The sequence below is a fragment of the Mugil cephalus genome, chromosome 22 (assembly GCF_022458985.1).
Source record: "Mugil cephalus isolate CIBA_MC_2020 chromosome 22, CIBA_Mcephalus_1.1, whole genome shotgun sequence".
Classification (NCBI taxonomy): Eukaryota; Metazoa; Chordata; class Actinopteri; order Mugiliformes; family Mugilidae; genus Mugil; species Mugil cephalus.
This window is the reverse complement of record NC_061791.1, coordinates 3,999,514-4,024,014: the sequence shown is the minus strand read 5'-3', so window position 1 is coordinate 4,024,014 and position 24,501 is coordinate 3,999,514. Positions and strand designations below refer to the sequence as shown.

Genomic DNA, 24,501 nt, shown 5'->3' with positions numbered 1-24,501 from the left:
TCGTGTATCGTATTGTTTATCGAATCTTATCGTATTGTGTATCGTATCGTATCGTTTCATATCGTTTATCTTATATTATTGTATCTTGTCGTTTATCTTATCATATCTTATCATTTATCTTGTCTTATCCATGACACTGAAACATTAAGGTTTAGTCCAAATAGTAGGATGTTGCCTCCACGTTTAATCCTTTCTACTCATGTTTGAGCTGTTTGCTGCTTGTCAGAAGTTTTTATCACCCAGTTTACCAACTATATCCACTGATCTCCATCTCCCCTGCCCAACTAGTCTTTTTCTCACTTTGCATTCCCCAGTTTTTTCCTCATGCTTTTGTTGACTAATTTGAAATACTGTAGAAAAAAAACTGTAGAACACATCTGCCCACCTGCAGAAGCTCCCATTTAAATTTTGATTATCATGGTGTTTTGGACCAGCAGGTTCTTCTTCAGACGAATGACACCTGTTGACTAGCTTCAGATTGATCCATTTTTAAGCCTTTGTCTCTCTCCTCTGTGTTGTTCTTAGGTGTCCTGAGCCTGCCGGAGAGTTTGAACCTGCACCAGGACCAGCAGCGCTCGGGGAGGGGCACCGAGGGCCACGGCTACTCCCAGGCTGAGCTGCGTACGCTGGAGCAGTCGCTGCTCGCAACCCGGGTGGGCAGCATCGCGGAGCTGAGTGAGTGTACTTCCTTCTCATCTGTATTCATATAACACAGTGACTCAGCAGGGTTTTAAACAAGTTGGAAGGAAATCGTGTGAATTTACTATGACTAAGGATATGAAAGTGTTTTAAGGTAGTGTTTTTAAGAGACTGGCAGTGACCAATAGGAGTGACTGTTACGGTTATTTGACAGAGAACACAAACGAGGTTGAACCATTGTCCATGATAATAGTAGGGGCTTATAAGTGGCTGACTCAGAGTACTCATATGGTGTGTAATCATTGCACTGTAAAACATCATGCAAACATTTAGTACACTCAACTTTTTTCTTAATTGAGACAAAGCTACAGAGCTTTTGTCTCCCCCTTCTGGCAGTGGGAGTAAACACTGTGCATTAGCCCGTAATCTACTTTCAGTGCACTCCACCAAATACTAATCTGTATTTGTCCTCACTTTCTTTTGTTTTTCCTCCCAATGCATTTTTTTTCTGCTATTCAAAAGTTACGCTTGAAGTAGAGCTCCCCCTGGTGGCTGGCTGCAGTATACATGACCGTAGCAAATTAGGCCTTGTAGTCGGTGTTTATTGTGCGTTGCTATCGGCTGGTGAACGGGACTAAATGGCTGATGTTTGTCATGCAGACCCATATATAATGTCAGGGGAGATGGGTGAATGACCCCACTCAGTGGAGGTGTCATAACAGGACATTAACTCGTACCTCATTAAATCTCTGGGTAATATATGCCATCTGTCATCAGTCAATCATCCCATAATGTTAAATTAATCAATTGTGACATAAATACAAGGATGTGCTGTCGTTACCTACTGTCATTTGTTACTTAATTAACTAATTTAAGGCGATTAAGTGTTTGCGACACACGTACACAGATCAACTATCAGGGTCCCGAGGTCTTTTATTTTTCACCTATAAGGGGGCGTGGCCTTTTCTGTGATGTAGTGTTACTGTCTTCAATTAGCTCCACCTCCTGAATGTTCAAGTGTCATTGTTTGGATGAGTTTTAATTAGTTATTTGACGCTATAGATGATTGCAGCTGCTCAATTAAAAGTGAGTCTGGAGGAGGTGTGGTCAGGTCTGTCTTGCAAGATGTTGCTGCCTGTATCTCTGGGAAAATAGCACCAGTTTGGCCAAAGGAAGAAAGTGGGGTTGTCCGTTTTTATTCTTGGCTATGATCAGAAACTTTTCTTCGATACTTCCTAGTTTCTATTTCATGCTTTATGATCGTGAACCCAGGTGGAGGTGTGCTGGTATTTTCTTCTTTTAAATGAATGCTAGAAGAGAAACAGTAGCTCCGTCCTTACGATAGCAGCATTTTTATGTTTAGCTATGTTGAAGTTTGATGAAACTAGTTTAAAACTTTGGTCACATGATGCACAAAATCTAGCCCATATACAGATATTTTTTTCAGGACAGACATCATCATTTTTGGAAGCCAGCAGGCAGAATCCTGAGAAACACTGCCGATCAATATGTGCCACAGCTTGTTTGTCCAGAATCAGTTGGAATATTGTGTATTTGTCCATTAGGCTGGACTCCAAACACGATGGGGTGATGTAAACAACCACAAGCAGATGACTGATGAGTGATTACTGGGCTTGACTGATGCTTGGAATTTACACCGTCTCCCATGCACGAAATAAATATTGGTTGGTTTATGAAGTTGCAAAATTTAATAAAGCTGCAAAATGAAAAATTACTCATGCAGTCAAAGGTTGACACATTTTTTATTTTTTTTTAGTTTCGTTTAAAATATTGTGAAAATACTAAGAATCTTAAAGTTCAGTTTTCCAAAAAACCTCAGCAAACAGCTCGTTATAATCGCACATTAAAAACCCCAACACTCCAGGAGTTATCTAGACTTATTTGCCAAATATCCCGATTAGTGTGAAGGAATGCACACTCCCCGTCCCTGTGGGCCGCAGGGGTGGAGGTCTGGGGCCGAGCCAGCATTATTCTACTGTCCTCTCCCTGCTCGCATCACCCATCTGTCCTCCCCCTCCCTCCCTCCCTCCCGTCCTCCGACACACTGCAGCCAGGAGCCGCTCCGCTACAGCTGCTCCAACACCTGTTTATGAGGCCCAGCCCGGGGACCTTTAAATCCAAGGTCGCCGCCTCAGAGGCTTTTAACCTCCACTTGAAAGGAAGAGCTCCACCTTTTACTCCGACACACCTCCCCTGCCTCCACCCCCGTCCTCATCCTCATCATTAGATCACCCCGTCCCCCGCGGACATTGTGCACAATGTGTGGCCCGCGTGTTCGCCCCCCCCCCATGAGCCGTTTGCCTCTTCGACCCCGAAGCGCATTAGAAGCCGGTACGTCACAGAGAATCATTGATTGAAGTGGAAGTTCAAGGTCTCGTCTCCTCGGCCTGTGGGCTGTTTGCGAAACACGCCGTCCTCCACCAACATCCGATAAAATCCACACAGGAGGAGAGAAAAAAAGGCTGCAGCACATAATTATCTGCTCTGCTGCCCGGAGAGTAAAGTTTTTCCACCCAATCTAACATTGATTTAAATTTGTGGACAATATGTGTCATCCTCGTGAGAGAGTCCAGCTAAATAAAATGATTTGATAACATAAAGTGCCACTTAAAAGTTTTTATATTGCACAGAACGGCAGCAGAATACATATATATTTCCGGTAACTGCTGATCTGCCATCTTGGAGGAATTTTGCCAATTTTAGCTCATCCTCGCAACAGAACCTCTTCAGATGTCGGATTTTGTGGATTTCTACCAAGATACAATTCCATCACACAAACAGAACAAAACAAAAAATGAAATTTTTCATGATAGGACGGACAATCAAACTAACTATCATTATATTTCTTTAACATACTGGCTTTAATTGTTCTTTTAAATGTAAATTTTGATTTGGATTCTTTGGGTTCTTTACTCAGATTGTTCCATAAACTCATTCCTTTCACAGAAACACAAAGTTCCATAAGTTTGTTTTATTTTTTAAAAAGATCTTTGTTCCTTTTAAGTTATACTTGTTTTCTCCTTTTTCAAATCTTTTCTGAATGTTAATTGGTAACATTTTTTATGAGCTTTAAACATAATACTGTCATCTACTAATTCTTGAAATATTAATGATTTTAACTGAAGGAATATGTTGGATCTCTATATTGTTTTGAGCATTCTTATGGCTCTTTTTTTTTGAGTATATGTTTTACAAGCATTTCAGATATGGAATAATCATAATGTTCCGTATCTGTTGGATATGTTGAATTCACGTTAATGTGTTTTTAAAGATATTTAAACTTGTGGGGGAAATTCAAAAAAAAAAAAAATATATATATATATATATATATAAAGTCTGATCAACCAAAGATTTTGCAGTACCTCCATGTAGCCACTAGGGGTCCTGTACTTTACTGAAAACTACACTGAAAATCGGTGCAGTCTGTTCCAACTGAGGTGTTTACATGAGACGTTATTATTATTCAGATTATTAGCATGAATGCTAGCCTCTGTCTGAACCCAACTGCTGTGATTTTCTGATCTTTGTGATCTAAATGTGGAGAGATCCTCCACGCTTCCCAGTCTCCTCTGACATTACTTTACGAGTTTACTCTCCCCTCGTCCGTCCTTAGCTGTTGCCAGGCAACACCTAACCATTATCATGTACAAACTAATATCGCTCAAAAGTCAGTGAATGAGCTGTTAAATATATACCTTCTGTGAAAGCAGCGATACAGAGCAGCTCTAGTCAGGTTCGGTTCATAATGGAAAAAGGAAAACAATAAATGACCTGTCCTTCCCATTAATAACAACCAGGCAAAGACTTTTTAGTTTTTCTACTTAACAGATGAGGATCTAAACATGAGAAACATCAGAATGAACCCAAACAGCAAATGTACAGGTGAGCGTATGTGTTTCATGCTACATCTATTAATCTCTGCAGGAAACATTTGTTTACTGGCAGCGCGTAAATTAAACATGAAAACTGATAATTGAATCCGCCTCTTTGAATTGCAAGTGCAATCTGAAAGTGCGTCCCTCCTGTGTTTATTCCCACTAATTTGACTGCAACAATCTGTAAATACGCCGCTCGCACACTTGGATCAGCGGTTCGAGCTTCTTCTTCACCTCCGAGGGTCGAGCGGTCGAGTTCTGCCACAGGTCGACTCGGGGACATTTTAGCACCGTGATTTCCTCCTCACGTCGACTCGTGTGAACGGATCGACGCACGGTCCGCGGATCTCTAAATAACACGAGCGTGCATCTGCTTACCGGGTGCGTGATGATTTCATTAAGGGGGCCACGCTTAAGCACGTCCCACCATCTGCCTCCGCGAGAAACTTGAAATGATTTATCCCTTTATCTCACTTCAGGCGCGCGTGTTTATGAAAACACACGCAACAACCTGCAAGAGCAGCTTGCGTGTCAGCCAGAGTGCAGCCCGCGTATAATCAGCCCCACGATTTAAGCATGTATTTAATGATGTGTCGGTATGTGAGGGGGCAAACATCAGTCTGCCGCTGGAGCTGGTAGATCAGTAAACACGCATTACGCGTCGCCGACTCATACGGTGTGGGCTGCGCTGTTTTATGTGGAAATGTGTCCTCTTCTTAGCACTGGCATCAGCCAATAACGACACAGTTATCTGACAGGAAATATAATGATCGTTAAAAAAAGAACAGGATTCAATAACACAAATTCTGCCATGAAAGACATCAGGGTAAAGCTACAGCATCTAAAAATAAAGTGTGATGACTTTATCACACCAAACAAAGACACCTGATATTGATGGACGTAGGTCTGGACAACAAGTTATGAGATGGATGTAACAGACATAAGACAACGTTTATTTATCCCACATATGGGATATAGAGGGTTATGCACTGACGTCACTGCCGCCTGGGGCCACGCCCCCTGAGTGGTAAAAACATGGTGAAATGTATCAGTAAATACAGTGAGACCGAGAAAAATGTGGATTATCGGATCAAATTGAAGACAACTGGACTCAACGATGATCCATGCGAACTAGTGTGGATTTGGAAAAGTGGATTAGCCTCAGTTTCATTTAGTTTAAATTCATTTTAGGTCGTTTCTGCTATGACAAATGTAGCTAAATGCTAACGCTAACATCTTTACTGAGAAATAACGTTATATTCAGTTTATAGTTTTATTGTTATTTATTGTTGGAACTGAAATAGTTACTGTCGGCCACAAAACAACAACAACTTATCTGACAGCCCTCCAGAACGTAACCTAAGAAGTAACTTAAGGTACAACTTCATCAAAGAATACAGCATAAATTAATATTACCTGACACTAAATGTGAACCAGGTTTCTGTTCCTTCTAATGCAGCGATACATTTACTTCTATACTTCTTACTATTTCATTGGCAGATACATGTAAAAATATATCTGCTATTGACTGCTTTTCAAATCTGTTGGTTCAGTCAATCACACAACAGCTCTTCACCTTTTTTTTATTTTTTTTAAATTAATTCTACAGTTTAGACGCTATTAAAGTCTATTATCTAAGCTCATGCTGCTAATCTCAATGTTCAACTGTCACTTTTTGCCACTTAGTTGCCGTAACCATGGAGACTTCACTGGTTGTGACATCACATGCATACCCTCTATTACCTTGTCACAGTAACACACAATTAGATAAGAAGTATATACAAAAAAAATCATTTCAGACTCATATGTTATATTACTGGACTGCAGTTATTGATACGTAAACTTGTATATTTTTAATGATGCAGCAGGAGCTAATTTTGACAAGCCGTCATTAAGAGGGCAGTGGTGGTAGCTGCAGAAATCCCAAATAAACGCAACACATGAATCCTGCAACAGTATCTGAGACCTCCATCCAGAAGAGAGATGCACTAAGATCAGACAAGACGCTGCACAGAAAACCCTGCTTCAAATATATAAGGTTAAGAAGAACATTGAAACGACGCTTCCCCCTCCACGTGTTGAAGTAACTTTAGGTAAGACACTGAGAATAAGAGCCGCTGTGAAGCACTTCGAGCACCGCTCAAGTTAATAAAGTGGTTGTTAAGTGCAGACCACTTACTGTGTTCCACCTCTGGTTTTCAATAGACATCATCACTAATCCTCCGCTTCACAATGGGAGCTTTCCACGTTTTTTCACGAGCCGGATTCAGTGTTCGGTTTGTATTAATTAATACAACTGTAGATTTAGACTAATACTTAGACTTAGAGAAACTTTATTGAACCACAAGGGAAATTTCTTGGTCACAGGAGCCCAGTTGCACACACACAAAAAAAATTATAATAAAAAAAAATAATAAGAAGAAATTAAATAAAATAAAAAAATAATAATAAAAAATACAAAATTACAAAAAATAAAGAAAAAAATAAGAAAAAAATATTTAAATAAAATAAAAATAATAAGTAAAAATAAATAAAATAATTTAGTACAGAAGAAAAGTTAAACAAATAGAGACAGAAGCAAAAAATAAAAAAGAAATAAAATAATAATAAAAAATACAAAATTACAAAAAATAAAGAACATACAACAAAAAAAACAATTTCAATAAAATAAAAATAATAAGTAAAAATGAATAAAATAATTTAGTACAGAAGAAAAGTTCAACAAATAGAGACAGAATTATATATATAATATATAATATATAAAATATATAGATGAATGAACGGTGCATGTGCTGTGAGCAAATCTCAGTATCAACGACTGGTTTTGGTTTCATAAAAAACATTAGGAGGATCATAACCTCCATGAATATCTGCCATCCTGTGCAGATGTGGAGGCACACCCAGCTTCAGGAATGAGTGGGGGCCCATCGTCAGGAGCCTGCGCTGTGTTACATTACGCTGTTTATTTGCCTAGTGGCTCCTCTGTGACCCACGGGGGCAGACGACAGACGAACGGCCTTCCTCCGTCACACCTGGTCACAATATGTCAGCTCCTGTGGATCCTGTACGGCACACGGAGGAGGAGGAGGATGGGGTCTTCTTCGGTGTCATAACGCCTCGATCCGTTCTGCTTAACGCGATGACGACATGAAATGTAAGAGGAGCAGGGAAATAATGGCGACCCCAGAAATGAAAGACTTATTTTTCCACCTCAGCAGAATGAAATCACGCATGTGTGGTGATGAATGTTGCTCTTTAACAGCCTCTTCTATTATCCATTAATTACCCAACAAGCCGGGCGTGAAATTGGCCCGACGGTCGGGCTCCGTGTGGCCGCTTTACTTTTAAGAGATCTTGTTTATTTTTCCAGGCGCTGAGCTAATGTGTTAAAATTGATTTCAGTTGGACGCCATGAAACACCGGCTTCCTGGCATTGATTTGTTGCAGGTCCTTGCTGTGATACTGGAGGTGTTTTCACATTATTAGCGCATTGCCTCCAATTATGAACAATTAGAGCAAGCAGCGTAAATCAATCAGGCACCAGATGAGATGAGTGACAGCGTCCTCTCTCCTCCCGCTTTCTTTTTACTGGCAGCAGCAGCAGCCAGGCGTCCTCGGTTTCTTCAGGAATTTCTGCTGGATCAGTTTACGACACAAAACATTCACAGTCTGTTTCTGCTCATTCAGTGACCTTTTAAACTAACATGTCGATCAGGGTTTTCAAACATAAGGCCTGGGGGCCAAAGCCGGCCCGCCAGATGGACCAGTCTGGCCCGCGGGATGAATTCTGCAAAGTGCAAATATTTACATTAACTGCAATTCTTCATTGAAAGTGAGTTTTAGTGATGTTCGATATCATGGATTTCCTTTCTGATCCGATACTGAGTAAAATCCAGACTGGTATCTGCGATATCGATCCGATACTACTAACATGGACCCAAAGTCCCAAACTTCAGACATGAAAAATGAGCTATGATTTTAATAAAAAATGAAAGCATGCAGTTCCTCTAACGACCACTAGAGGCTCCAAAAGCAAATCAAAGCTTTGCAGTAGTCATGTTTGATAGGACCGGATTCTGGTATCGGCGATACCAATCCAACACAGATACTTGTGTGTAAATACATCCTGTATTTACTACTAGTGCAGTAGTAGTGCATTTCAATTCACAGCTCCATTATTTATTTTAACCTCTGAAGTATATTGAGGTAGTGGCCTCATTTACTATGTAGTTGAGCTAATGCAACAACAGAAAAAACAACAAAAATTACACAAAATATGTGAAAATGGTGTTTAAAACACTAAAAAATAAGTAGAATAATAAGACCATTAAACTAAATTACTGTTCAACTATTAAGAACTACTATAAAATGAAATCTTGCATCCTAATGGTGACACTGTGCTCCCCCTCCTCCTAAATTAAACATAAAACATAACCACATATACATGTATAATTACAGTGAGACATGGAACAACTACAGAAACAGACATCAACTAATAGAAAGTTGCTTTTGTCAAGAAGGGAGGAGGTTGTTGTAGGTGAGGACCCAGATGCAGGACTATTGATGAGGCAGGATCTCCAAAACAAAAAGGTGTTTAATAATTAACAAAGAGCGTCAAACATGGCAAGGTAACGTGGTAACAAGACGTGGAACAAGGACGAGGAAACATTAGAGTAACATTAACGACGCGACAAGGAACATAGGGAAAGGCAGGGCTATATATACACATGAGGACTGAGGATGACAAGACACAGGTGAAACTTATGAGGACAATCAACACAGGTGAGACCGATAAACAATCAAGAGACAAGAGGGCACAAGACAGGAAACACACAGCTTAACAAAATAAAACAGGATACACAACAAGACACAAAATAAAAGACAGACACAGAACCTTGACAGCTTTACTCTCATCCTCATTGGTCGGTGAACGTAATTGATTCCTCGAACCTGACAATGTCCCGCATCAACAAGTTTCTTTTTTTCTAAATGTTCCTCTCTTTTTTTGTAAAATCACGATTAAACGCTAGATAATACTTTAAGGGACAATAAGCAGGGCTGTTTCTTCCATTGTATTCACCTGATTCCCTGATCCAGTCACCTTTCCTGTTTCCACGGTAACCACAGGTGACTGAAATCTACATGAATGCATAGAGAGCAGACGCACATCATCAGTCCGTCTGCTCCCTCTCTCTTTTCGTGTCGGTTGTAGATGCTTATCGGGCAGTAAGCTTTAAAACGGGGCATCACTTTTTTTTATTTATTTATTTTTTTTGGTCGTTGTTTTTCTTTTCATCCGCGCTGACAATAGCCGGATCGGAGAATGAGTCACGCCGTATTTCAGTGAGCATAGGCAGGGAGGGAAAGTGCTTATTCTTCAGGGCTGTGTGGGCTTCACAAATAGGGGAATCCCTCTCTCCTCCGTCTCTCTGCAGGATCTGAGCGCCGCTTTGAAAGGGTACGGAGTGCTGCACAGGGATGGGGTGTTATTTCTCTTTCCCTTTTCTTTTTTTTTGGCAGGAAGTGATTACTGACTAACAACCACGACTGTGGAAGGGGATGCACATTTATTTCATCAACCTTCCCTTCCTATGAACATGAATAATAATAATAATAATGATAATAATAATAAAAAGCGTAGCTGCTGCAGCCCATCTCCTCTTGCTCCATTATCCCCGAGACTCGCGAATAATGGAATAGTTTCACACGGAGAGGTGTTACATTTCATCCTAAGTCCGTCCTCGCCGCTCTCATTTATCTTCATATCGGAGTTCAAATACTTATTCCTGTCTCCTCGCCTCGAGTCATCATCATCATCATCACTCCTGATCTCTCGCAGCGTGACCCCGTTTCTCAGCGCAGGTGAGACTCGAGGAAGGAAAAACAAATGAAAATAATAAAATAAAGTAAAATAAAGCATCGAGCAGGTAAACAGAGTTGTATGGTGTGAGGTGAGGCCGCGTTATTTTGAACCTTTCGAAGCTTTAATGGTCTTTTTTTAGCTGCTTGAACACTTGAGCTGCTGAGGATAATGTCGCCCTCGTGGCCCCTTCAGTGTCTCTCTAATGGACGTCTCAATGTGCGGGGAATCGCTGTCGTTTCGTCCACTTTCTGCTGCCTTTCAGAGGCCTCCCGCCCTCCTCCCGCTCTCCTCCCGCTCTCCTCCCGCCCTCCTCCCGGGCGTCGCACTTCCGTCTCAGCGGCTCAGAGAATAGAAAAGCGTTCGCCGGGTTTTTAAAGACGAGGCTCGTTCCTCGTTCAGTCACCGGAACAGGAACAGGGTGCGACCGTTTTCCCTTATCTGTCCCCGAGCACCTTTAGGACGACAGCGAGCGCATGCTGACACAAACGAACCGACGCAATCCCGCCGAGCACAGACACCTCTTCATCTCGCTTTAAAAAAAAAAAAAAAACAACAACGCTCTGGATATTCTCGTAGAGCATCTCGCAGTAATTACACGAGGCTGGATTCATGATTGTGTAATGGTTTAATGTCCCTGGAAACCGACCACGGGATCACACTCACTCCTAACAGCTCAGTGCTGCTCGTGGGATAATTCCACATAAAGACGTAAGATTGTGTTTTCAGGGCTAAATTACTGAAAAAGATAAAGTTTTCATCAGTTTGGATTGGTTTTAACATTAAAACATATGGTTTTAGATTAAACACTGTAGATAAAAACCCATCAGAAACATGCTCAACTTGTTTCTGTAAGAATCTACGGAAGCCCTAAGCAGCCATAAATTCACACGTATCATTTCCTCTGTTTTTCTTTTTTCTGGGGAAAACAAAGCTTCGTTTTCTGGAGATCTCCAGAAATGTAACTGTTAGCAAACATTAAAGCACAGAACAAATGTCTCACCTTACAGCAGACCTGTCACATTAGGCTATTATTTTACTACATTATAGTGTTAGTGGCATCCATCAGTCGGCATGACGGAACTTTCCTGGATTAAATATATTGAGATTTCGAGAAAACAGAGGAAATTAACTCGTTATCATGGGAAAACAGAAAAAAAATAATTCCGCAATTCACCAATTTCCATTAACGTTTCACTGCTAATCCCAGTAGCTTCTTCAGTTCTAAGAGACTGGTGGGAAGTTTAGGTTTAAATAGGAAACACTGATCAGAAACTTGCTTGACTTGTTTTTGTAAGAAACTACGGAAGCCCTAAGTGGCCATAAATTCACACATATTATTTTGATAACGAGTTCATTTCCTCTGTTTTCTCAAGATAATGAGTTATTTATCTCATTATCTCAGAAAAACAAAGTTTGGTTTTCTCAAGATTATTTATCTCGTTACGATCTTCAGTAACTTAATCGTTATCTTTCAAACATTGAAGCACAAAACTAACGGCTCACCTTACAGTGGACCTGTTACATTACCCTATTATTTTACTACATTACAGTGTTAAGGGAATCCAACAGGCAGCATCTCTCGGATTAAATCCATCGAGATCTCAAGGAAACAAAACTTTGTTTTCCCAAGATAATGAGATAAATAACTTATTATCTTGAGAAACGGGGGCGTTTTTCCAAGATAATGAGTAATTTATCTCATTATCTGGAGAAAACGGAGGACATTAACTCATTATGACAGGAAAATGGAAAAAATAATAATAATATGTGAAAGCACGGCTGCTTAGGGCTTCTGTAAGAACCAGAAACTGGTGCCACTAATATCCATTACCAACTAGGTACTTGTCATTAAGGTGGGAATATTTTTAAACACCTTTTGGGTTAACAAGACCTGGATGACTGAGAACTAGATTAGATTAGATTAGATTAGATTAGATTAGATTTATGCTTATTGTCATTGTAGAAGTTAAAATAGCAAAGTTGCTTCAAGATCAAAAATCATCTAGTAGTTTAAATCAGAAAACCAAAGCAGGAAGCTGCAGTCATACGAATTACAATACACCTGTCACTTCAAAATAACACAATTAGGGAAGATTAACATTTTAGGTAATTAGTTATTTAACTTCAGACTTGGGTTTTTAGTTTTGGGTCATTTGCAAGTCAAACAGTTTCACCTGTTTGGCCTCAATTCAGATTTGGGCGATTAATGAACAGTGACAGGAGCAATCCGACATGAAAAATAATTAAGAAGCCTGATAATTAATTCATCGTTTTTTCTGGATGTAATGTTCGAACGTGAAGCTAAAAAATCTCCCAATTAAGTATTTCCCTGTCCAAGAAATGTTCGTCTTAATTAAATCTAATGTGTTTAATTAAACTGCACATCTGTTGGTTCGACGTCTTGTGCGACTGGAACGTGGGACACGTACAGAGCTAAAATATTTATTCCTAATGCCATGACAGCTACTAACTCATTTACTCTGGAGAGTTAGCTGGAAAAGGCTACTAGAGAACTGAATGTATGTGGTGAGAAATTAATGATTTAAGTGGAGGAATGAGCCAAATTATGTTAAAAGGAAAAGTTTTTAAACTGCAGATATAACTTAGAAGTCTTTTCTTTTGTTAAGGTTCATGACTGCATGCTAATAGCAATTAGCTTCTGTTTATTTATCTCCAGTTTCTCTTTTTTCTCTTTGCATTCATGAAGCTGAGTTACGAGTCAGAATAAGTTGACTTTTTGAAGTCCTCGGCTTTTCCTCCGTTTACCACTTGAAGCTAAATTATTCACATTCACCCCGTAAATCCCTAATTTCCCGAAGCGATCGGGGTACAGTTAGCAGGCGACGCTGAGCACAAAGTCCAAGCTGCTCCTCTGTCTGCTCGGAGGAAAAAATATTTCCCACAAGGACGTTAAGCACGGGCTCAAATTGGATTTCCTCTCTTCAGAAACATTTCAAGGTGCTCCTTGTGTCCTCCATAATCCATCCACGTAGCCTCTAAAGTCTGTGTGTGCATTTTAAAAAGGACGGTGAAGATCTCAGCGGTTTTCCGGCCTCGGCGTGAGAGAGCGTCAAAGACTCACTTAAAGGAGGGTCCATCGAACCCACCGCAGGCTTTTCTTTTCCGACGCAGTTTTTGTAGCGTAACAGCGCTTTTACGTCATGTGTTCTAGCTTCGCGTGCTACTTCATTTCATGTATAAGGTTAGTTGAACCTCTGACGCTGCACAGCCCAAGAGCTGGATTGTAATTAAAGTCTAAGTAAAATGTATTGCATTTCAAACGAGGCTGGAGCACGGGCGCGACTGTGGTGTGTGTGCGACACCTCTCCGGAGACGCACAACACCCACAGGCAGATGTTCTTCATTAATAATTATTACCCGTCAGCTTGACATGCGAGACCTGAGGACGCTCCCGCTCTGTTCCTCCCGGTGACTTCGGCGGCTGAGGGACAGGCTGCTGTTATCACCGTTCAACATCCACTTTACACCCGAGTCCTGCTGCCGCCGCTGCTGCCGCTGTAGCCGCTGCAGTAAGACGGACATTACGCCGCAGACTGAGAGATAGTGCAGAACAGCTAATGGAATGTTTTGGGGGAGCTGGAGGGCTAATAGAAGTTGTGGGGTAATAAGGCGGCGAATTGAACATGTTGCTCTTACTTCTCGCCTCAGTGTTCTGCGGGAAAATAAAATAAAAAAGCCAGGCAAAAAGGCTTCGGAGCCAAAGAGCAGCGGCTGTTTTCAGATGAAAGGTGACTTTACAAAAACGGCTGCACCTGCAGGTAGCGGCTGCTTGTTTTGACTTTTATTTTCCCATCAAGAACCTTTTTATTCTTCGGGTTTGTAGACGGGCGGTCAACGAAAGCAAAGGAACAGGTGTAAATGTAACAGAAGTGCAGTAAATGTTGCTGTTTGTGGATACGTAGTGTCAACAGAGGCATTCATTCATTCATTCATTCATTCACTGAGCGCTGTTGAGTAGAATTTGTTCACAATAAAATGGATCAGATGCTCATATTAATTAAAAAGTTGAGCCTTAATTTATAAATATAGATGTTCGACTCCAGACTGACACTGTTACAAGTGATGCTTGATCTTAAAGTACCATTAGCATGTTGCATAGCCATGCTTGATCTAATGGTAGCATTAACATGCTGCATAGCCATGCTTGATCTTAAGGTACCATTAGCATGCTGCATAGTCATGCTTGATCTTAAGGTGCCATTAGCATGCTGCATAGTCATGCTTGATCTTAAGGTACCATTAGCATGCTGCATAGTCATGCTTGATCTTAAGGTACCATTAGCATGCTGCTTAGCCATGCTTGATCTTAAGGTACCATTAGCATGCTGCATAGCCATGCCTGATCTTAAGGTACCATTAGCATGCTGCTTAGCCATGCTTGATCTTAAGGTACCATTAGCATGCTGCTTAGCCATGCTTGATCTTAAGGTACCATTAGCATGTTGCAAAATCATGCTTGATCTTAAGGTATCATTAGCATGCTGCATAGCCATTCTAGCCAACTTTCAGCTGGTCCACCAGGTTCAGACTGAAATCTCAATATTTGCTCTGGTATTTGGTACAAATATTCATTCTTCCCAGAGGATAAATGCTAATGACTCCGATAACCCCCTGAATTTTCCTAGAAGTTGACATTCATGAACTGGAAATATCTATGGCTAAAAAAATTTTTCAAATCTAGCTCCATAATCAGGTCAAAAATGTCTTAATTGCTGCTGCTAATTAGGCTAATGAGAATAAACTACTGATGTAGTTCTCATTAGCCTCATCTGACATATGCTAGCATTCTAGCATGCCATGCTAAGTTGGTGAACTTCATCAAACGACACCAGCTAAGAGCGAGCACTGTTATTGTGAGCACATTGGCACATGCTACAATTATTGTAGACTCATCCGGCAAATATTAGCATGCATACATGCTAAGCTAGTAAACATGGTCACATCATTTCTCGCTAAAAGCCCTAAGCACGGCCTCATTATGATTGTGGACTCTTGAATTTCTGTCCCCTGTCGGTGCTTATTTACTCCGGCTGAACACTTTTCTCTGTTGCCGCCTCTCAGCACGCACAAACACAAACGTACTTTTGATTTGTTTTGCTGCACTGCTTAGCGGCCGCTTCAGTAAACGGTCGGGCAAGTCTTTTACAGTACTGTAATTGCGAGGCGCCTCTTTAAAAAAAAGGGAACAAAAGGAGGCCCTCGCCTGAAATATGAATGGCGCGGTACTATTCAAGCTCAAACACACGGCAGATAATAAAGACCACACATAAGAATGTTATTTATTAGTCGCCGCTGCAGTCGTGCTTCTGCACGTCTTCACATAAGAGCCATTAAAGTCCCGAAAAGAGCCATTAGAAAGTGAAAAGTGGCAACCATTTGGAAGTCCCCTCCTGTGAGTTTCAGGAAAGATGATGGCAATGGGACGAGTGACATAGTACGTGTAATCTCCCGCCCCATTTCCACTGGCTGGAAATATCTAGAAAGACTAAGATTAGAAACTGAGACAAAATGAAGCTGCGGCTCAGAAGCCTCTTAAAGAAGTCGTTATCGAGAAAGGTCTTGCATTATTTTCGCGAAATTTGTTTTACTTCTTAATGAACAGGCATCCCTGGGACTCTTACACGTCTTTCGTCGGCGCACCGGGCTTTTCTCGTGTTGTTGTTTGTTTGCTTTTTGTTCAGAAGTGAACAGCTGCAGCAGACAAAAGGGGCTTTCTGCTCACGTCTCAAAGGCCACAAACAAGGAATCACGATGTCTCTGCAGCACCGGCTCTGCGAGACGTGCACTTAACTTTTCCCTAAATACAAGTTTCATAACATTTTGCAGCATCTTGCATCACGGGACCCTGATTCCTCATTATGTCTCAAAGCTTCCTCCAGGGTGGACTGTGGGAAAGGCAGCAAACTCCGGACATTGGACTCTCGCTGGCTCAGATGCTCCACAAATGGCCACAAAACAACACAGAATGAGGATTTGTAAATTCAGAAATGTATGTTTAAATTATTCTCCAGCCCATCGTCAGCGCTGCTGCCTTCAGGTGTTCCTGTTTATGAGCTCGCCTCCAGTTATACTGCGGTTACATTCAGTTTTAATTAATTCATCGGGTGGTTACAGCATCTGCAAGATGCTTACATGCAGAAAAAGAAAACTCGGCCTAGTGCTATTTATAAATTATTATCATTTTGCATTCAATATTCAAAGACTTGTCAAACATGTGCAACAGTAGAGTGTTTGAGGGGGACAATTAAAAAAATATACACAATATGTACATATATATATATAAAAAAAGGACAATCAACCAAAGATTTTACTACGTCTCTGCAGTACCTTCGCTGACTCCTCAAAGAAGCAAGATGACAACGCTAAACTTTATTCTAACAGAAGCTTCCTGCCATTGTTTAATTCAGTGTCAGTCTAAAAAAAATGTTCTTAATATCTCCAATGTAACTAGAACTAAATAACCATTAGTTCTCTCACCGTGCGCCAGGGAAGCTTCCTTATTATGTGTCATCTTTACCTCATTTGAACTCACTGCTTTGTTCGGGTTTATTTCGAGTGTAGTATCTGGAATACAGAGAGCTCCTCTTCAGAATGAATCAGGCATGACATAGCATTCGTAGGAGAAGGCACTTTATTTGTTCTTGCTTCTCTTCTCTTCTCTTATTTTGTTTTTAAGTCTCATCTTTCCGGTTAGTGCTGTGCTGCTGTTCCATGTTTATTCACTGGCACAAAGAATGGGTCATATAAGTCCAGTTAAAAACACTGGAACTAGTAGGTGCATCAGGTGAGACTTTGGTTATATGTTGTTTTTATTTGTCTTTGGTTCGCTACAAGGTTACAAGTCCACCAACGTGGCACATGGCTCTAGATCATAGGTCTTCAACAGGGGGTCCGTGACCCTTAGGGGGTCCATGGAGGCACTGCAGGGAGGTCGCAAAAAACTTTGGTTAATTAGACATTTTCCCCCACAAATTACAATTTCTTTAAATACACATTAACACGAAACCAACATATTTTAGTAAAGGGATAAACGGAGGCAGAAGACGATATCTTTCAGTCACCGATACAGTAGCTGTCTCAACAGCGCACCGTTTCACACTAGCAGATACCTGTCAATCTCAGCTTCCTGTTCACAGTAGGCCCCGCCCCTGTCACTGCTAAGCCAATCACGAGGCCGCATATTACACACGGATTAGATTAGATTCCCCTCAATTGGTCGAGAGCCTCTTGAGGGAAGCTAGGGAAGCTAACAGTGGAGGTTAAATCCTGGAGCTTATTTAGCTAAGTTTAAATAGTTTAGCTATGTTTAGCTGGGTTATGTAGGTATGTTTATGTTCTTCTTTGAAATATAAAGAATGAATGTTTGAACATGTGCATATTATTTGAATAGCTTGACATCGAATGCAAAATGATAATAATAATATATATTTATAAATAGCACTAGTTTAATATAGAACTACTGGCTACTCGACCTATTATGACATCACAAGATTATTAAAACACCTGTTGAGTGAAATAACATGTGTAAAAATAACGGCTGCATATGTCTATTCGTCGTCAGCGACCCTCCTTCACGTGTCCCATCTTAAACACATCTGCCGGTGATTAATTTCCACTTGCTGGTAAAAGTATCTGCTAGTTCTGCGTTGATGGTGACATGTCCTGTAATTGACTGTGATTAATAGTTGCCATGGAATCGCTAATGTGACCCACAGGCAGAGCTCGCGAGTTGCTCGTATTACCGAGCCATGATTAACTGTCCCTCTCCACGGCCCCCGGGGAGCTTAGGGCCGTGGCAGCGTGTCAGAGGACGGCGAAAGGAATCTTCCATCTCAGTCGTCCCATTAGGGAGCACAACAGCCGCGTCGCGGAGATGATATTTGGGTCACACTTGATAAGAGGTTGCTTCGTGTGACTTTGTCTGCTTGAATTATGGACTTGCTTGCTGCTTTACGGACTGCATTAAAAACATTTAAATCACATCAGGTCAAGTGTCTCTTCAATTAGTTGTGTCTGTGTTTTTATAGTCGCGGCACTCAGCTCTGATGTTTTGGTGCAGCCTGGAGACTTCCTAACACTGTTTACTAGAGTTCCTTAAGTTTTGGGAATAAATGTTGGCATTAACCAACTGTATACTTATCTGTTCTACGTCAAACAGTAGCCAGATACAGCTGGGTTTAACGTTTGGCAGTTAAAAGACCAGATATTTCCCTTTAGAGTAGGAAGAGACCAAAAGCTGGGCTAAAACTCGCCACCAAATCGATGCTGTTTCAAACACTAAAAGTATCGAAAGTATCGATATTTTGATTTGAGAATCAATTTCAGAGCATAAAGACCTGGTATCGAAAGTATCGATATTTTTGATTTGAGAATCGATTTCAGAGCATAATGACCTGGTATCGAAAGTATCGATATTTTTGATTTGAGAATCGATTTCAGAGCATGAAGACCTGGTATCGGAAGTATCGATATTTTTGATTTGAGAATCGATTTCAGAGCATAAAGACCTGGTATCGGAAGTATCGATATTTTTGATTTGAGAATCGATTTCAGAGCATAAAGACCTGGTATCGAAAGTATCGATATTTTGATTTGAGAATCGATTTCAGAGCATAAAGACCTGGTATCGGAAGTATCGATATTTTTGATTTGAGAATTGATTTCGGAGCATAATGATCTGGTATCGAAAGTATCGATATTTTTGATTTGAGAATCGATTTCAGAGCATGAAGACCTGGTATCGGAAGTATCGATATTTTTGATTTGAGAATCGATTTCAGAGCATAAAGACCTGGTATCGAAAGTATCGATATTTTTTATTTGAGAATCGATTTCAGAGCATAAAGACCTGGTATTGAAAGTATCGATATTTTTGATTTGAGAATCGATTTCAGAGCATAAAGACCTGGTATCGAAAGTATCGATATTTTGATTTGAGAATTGATTTCAGAGCACTAAGACCTGGTATCGAAAGTATCGATATTTTTGATTTTAGAATCAATTTCAGAGCATAAAGACCTGGTATCGAAAGTATCAATATTTTTGATTTGAGAATCGATTTCAGAGCATAAAGACCTGGTATCGAAAGTATCAATATTTTTGATTTGAGAATCGATTTCAGAGCATGAACACCTGGTATCGAAAGTATCGATATTTTTGATCTGAGAATCGATTTCAGAGCATAAAGACCTGGTATTGATATTTCAGTATCGATCCACACGTCGCTACTCATTATTGCAAGTTGACTGATGCCTTCTAACAAACTTTATTTAACCCTCCTATTATCCTAAAATATTACTATAACACATTTTACCTTCAGAAAACGATTTACATGAATTTGTTGACCAAGTTTTTGTGTCAGGCACTTTGTTTATTTGTTGACTACATAAATAACCCCTTGCTACCAGTGAGTTGACCTTCTCTCTACTGTTATTTTTTGAATGATGAACATTGATTGGGGTCAAATTGAACCCTTATCACCTTGGTTATGTTGGGAAACTGAACCACACATCTGAACTGTAATAGATAACTTAGTCTGAATGAGCCAAAAAGAGTGCTAGTCCTCATGACCTAACCCTCCAGTATCTCTGTTCCCTACTTGTTTTTGAGCCTGTCAGAACATTAACTGAACTGACTCCGTGCATCTCATCCATCTCGTTATCATTAAACATTTTGTTCTTTTGATGGATTTGAGCTTGTTTCTTCCCAGAAGGGCCTCCACGCTCCACTATTTCTGTGGAAAAACCAGCATGTGTTCTGGATTTACAGACAAAACTCTTAAATATTTTCTCCTTAAACTTTTCACCTACAATTGCACTAAACCTTTGGTAAAAAAACAACGAATAGCTGCTTCAGTATCAAGTCTCTATTGGGGAAAATTCCATTTCTGGACAGATTCATGCAGAGGAGTAAAAAAACAAAACAAAAAACAATACACATACTTAAATGCAAATAAGGGGTTTTACAGTCAGAGACAATAGAAAATGGGTACTGAATGCATCATTTGCTACTCATGACTTTGTGTTATAGTGAAGAATAGAAACTTTATAAATGTGAGGAAGGGCAAACACGCCTATCAATCTCTGAGTTTGCACAGATTTATTGACTTTAACATCCTGCATTTTCTTTCAAATATGTTAATGTCCTCTCTACTAACTGTTGGTAATATTGAAGTTTGCCTGTTTTAATCACCATCCCATGTCGTGCGTCGTTTTGTAATTCATTGTTACAGTGCCTTTAGGCTTCAGTCTCGCAGAAGAACTTATCACAACTAAATTATTCTACGTCAGTCAGAGACAAGAAACCACAATGGTCCGTGCACGGTAACTCCTACTGCGTTCCCTGCGGCCTCTCGTTATGAGAACATACTGTAATTACACTGCGCTTTGTTCGACTTGCAAAAATTAAAAAGTGAAATATCTGTAGAGTGAAGTATACCGCAGAGAAAACTTAACGTGGACCATACAATACATCCAGCCAGCATGGCAACATGTGGAAAGGATAGTTCAGGCTACGCTTTGCTCAGTCAGTTTTAATGAAGAAGGGTGCGTCATCATCAGTGACTTGTTCAGAGACGATTATTAAATTCCATTAGTTATTGTGCATCGGTTATAAATTACACAGTGTAATTATGGGTTTTGTGACCTCTTTATGATGTGGGTCAAAGTGCTGACATTTCTTTATACTGTGAGTTGTTTGCCTTGTTATTGAAATGTTTCAACAACTGTTCAAGTCTGCTAGAGGATGAACTGTGATCCTTCGACATTTAAAGCAGCGCACGATGGTGTCAGGGTTTCACGTATCCTACTTAACCCGGCGGTCAACAGGCAGCTCCCAGAGCTTCACTGAAACAGTCATCCTGTAGTGTTTGGCTGAGCGCCATCATCAGGTCATAAACTGTATTCCTACCAACTTCAGCCGGACCTAAATGCTAATGCTAGCATGCTAAATGTCTGATTCTCAGTCACCCAGGCCGTTGTGTATCCAGAATAGCTGAAAACAAGGGCACGTAAAGCTTCTAGAAGACATTTCATCCAAGCGTCTTCAGCTCTGAAAGACTGTAGTAACATCTTCGGGTGTTCACAATCAGAAACTCGTATGGCTAGTGTCCATTAGCAGCCAGATAGCTACCTGTAGCTTGATCCTGACTTCTTTTTTCCAGTGAATGGTACTCAAAACATCTTTGAGAAACTCTGCAAACCAATTTTTTCATCTTTTTGGATATGCTAGCATGCTAACCTTTAATAAAAATCCTAAAATGCTAATGTTTAGCATGCATAGTCGATCACCACCTGTGTGTAGTGTGATACGGTATTTAGCAACAAACTGTGTTAGCATTTAGCTCAGAGCGAAGTTCTGTTTTAAATGTTTTTAATGATGCCATTTAATGTTTTTACGGCTTTTGTTTGACTTAATTTGAAGACATTTCATTATAGTAGGCGGTTTAAGCTTTTTTGTGCTGTTTCACCGTTCCTTCACAGGGAATAGGGAACGAAGTTTTGCTCGGTAATGAGTCCTTCCAAAGGGGGAAAGACTTGGCTAGGAGAAAGGAAGACACTAAGCTGTCCCCTATGATTAATTCAAATGAGATGAAGCATGAACCCCATAGGAGTGTTGGTTAGATAATTACAGCAAAGGAGATGAGAGAAAATGTTGTCCCACTGACAAAACCAAAGTCACAGGAACAATTAATGAAGGCAAGGAAAGCTTGATTATTGGCTCCGACGCTGGGTTTAGCTCAGGGGGACAGCGGCGGTTTAACTGTTTGCATGCTGCCTGCCTTTAATATTAGCTGTGGTGAAGAACTGGATGTGGTCTGTTATTCATGGGCTTGTTGCGGTTTAAAGAGCTTTGTTTTTCACTCGGCAAACCTCAGGGGAGCGTCGTTAGTTCTTGGAGCTTGTCTGTTTTATGGTTTTCTCATTGTTTCCCATTGAGCAAAGTGTTTCATAAATGCATATTCAGTCATCTTTGTTTCATTTTCTTAATGTTTATTAATGCCTCAGTTCTCGTCTTAGTATTCAGGCCTATGGCACACCGTGTAAACACATCCTGAGTAGCATGCTCTATTTATTCTACCTGCTAAATGTTACTATGTACCAAACATGCATAGTGTGTGTCACATTTCTGCAGAGCTGCAAGTCTTAGGATTGTAATGTTTAAAGGCTGTATTGATTTTTTTTCTTTAACATCCTCACATTATTTGTCTGGTCAGCACCTCAAACAGAGGAAACCAACACATTCTTCCACTTGAGAAGTCGCAACAGGGGAGTGGTCAGCATTTTTGATCGCTAAATGATTTATGAGTGTCATAATTCGGGATTAATATAGATTGATTAACCAATTAAACGCTCCAATATTCTTGTAGCTGTGGCTGCAGAAAGAAAGAAAGACGCCAAAATCAAAAGACAAAATCCATATTTTGTAGAGTCCAGACGTGTTTTCTGGTCTGATATTAGAAGAACTACATCATCTATGAGTGCTTTCCACACAAATTCAATAATTGTTAATTTATTCAGTAGTTGTGATGTGTTTACTGATGCTTCAGTCTTTATACTAAGCTAAATGTCACCTAGCACTATTGCTGCCTGGACTGGGTTAATCGCATTCACAAGAAAAGACCATATAAACAACACCCTCTTGTGGTGATCACACCCTCTTAAAAGATCATTTTTGATGAAGTTGTGATGACCTTTTAGCTTTTATGCTAAGCTACGCTAACTGTCTGTCTATTGCTGCCTCTAAATCCGGTTGGGTTTAATGCATTTGCTATCTCCTAACGGAATTTTTGTTAAGGTCAGATTTTACAAGTTGTGATATGTTTGTAGATGTTTCAATATTTATGCTAAGCTAACTGTTTCTTGACTCTATTGCTGCCTTTAAACTGAGTTGTGTTTTTCACATTCACAAGAAAACTTCGTAAGTGGAAACTTTCACAAATTGTGATGTGTTTACTGATGCTTCAGTCTTTATGCTAAGCTAAGCTAACTGTTGCCCGGGACTATTGCCATCTGGATTGGGTTTATCGCATTCATATAAACAGCAGTATGGTATTCACACCCTCTTAAAAGGTTATTTATGATGAGGTTGTGATGGCATCTTAGCCTTTATGCTAAGCTAAGCTCCTGATGATTGCTGCTTTTAAATTTAATGCGAAAAGTCCATGTGAACATCATCCTCTTTTGGCATTCACAAGTTTGTCACAAGAGGTTGTAAGGAGTTTGCTGATCCTTCAGTCTTCATGTTAAGCTAAGCTAAGCTAAGCTAACTGACTCTAATGCTGTCATTAAATAGAGCTTATTTCGTCAATCAAGTAAAATTTTGTTATAGTAAATTTGTCATATGTCCTCAGCCACATCTAGAAACTATGTCTTCACATCTCCTATAGTAAGTAGCTTGTAAACTATTAGCCTAGCAGCAAACGTCACAACCTGTTAAGGCTGACTTAAAGTCCAAGACGTTTGTGCACACATCGTTACATGACTTTGAACGCAGCATGTGACCCAGCAGTACATCAGTCGGATGGATGGTCCAGCTCAGAAGTGACCATATTTGATCAACATGTCCATCTTGGAGCACAATCATGAAATCAGAGCATGTTTGGCCTTGTATTCAATTATTTATCGATGCACTTAATGTTTTTTGTTTGCCGGCCTATGAGAAAATTGGGCTGTGAGCTCTGTCGGGGGCCTTTAGACTCACCGTGTCACTCCGTCTAAGGAATGAGGTTTCAAAACAAGCCAGTGTTCCTCACAGTGAGTATTTCTAGAACAAACAATCAAACCCGGATCAGAAATTTATTTCAGCTCAGAGCTTCAAACTTTCACACATATTTTATTATTACTCATACATCCGGTCAGCTTGGCATTTTCTGTCTTAGCTCAGTGTCCATATTCCTCCACAACCTCCAGCGGTCCAGTAAACTGAGTAAATAATTAGATCAATGGGGATATAAATTTTTCAGAGCAATCAACCCGCGGGCTCTCAGTGCAGTGTTTTCCCTCTCGGAGCAACGTCGTTATTCTTAAATGCATCACTAATGAGCTCGTCGATAAACCCGCTGTGAAGCAGTCTAAATCAGGG

At 40.3% G+C, this 24,501-nt stretch overlaps 1 protein-coding gene and 1 long non-coding RNA gene across 4 annotated transcripts in view; one reads left to right on the top strand and one right to left on the bottom strand.

The window, feature by feature from the left end:
• The window catches only part of LOC124999803 (ankyrin repeat and BTB/POZ domain-containing protein BTBD11-A), a 174,787-nt gene that overhangs the window by 115,166 nt on the left and 35,120 nt on the right, over positions 1-24,501 (top strand). For all 3 annotated transcript variants that reach the window (XM_047574879.1, XM_047574880.1, XM_047574878.1), the window contains exon 2: positions 526-675. In XM_047574879.1, coding sequence (XP_047430835.1) covers positions 526-675 — 150 coding nt within the window. The remainder of the gene's footprint in view (positions 1-525; positions 676-24,501) is intronic.
• The window catches only part of LOC124999809, a 53,850-nt gene that overhangs the window by 21,647 nt on the left and 7,702 nt on the right, over positions 1-24,501 (bottom strand). The window lies entirely within an intron of this gene.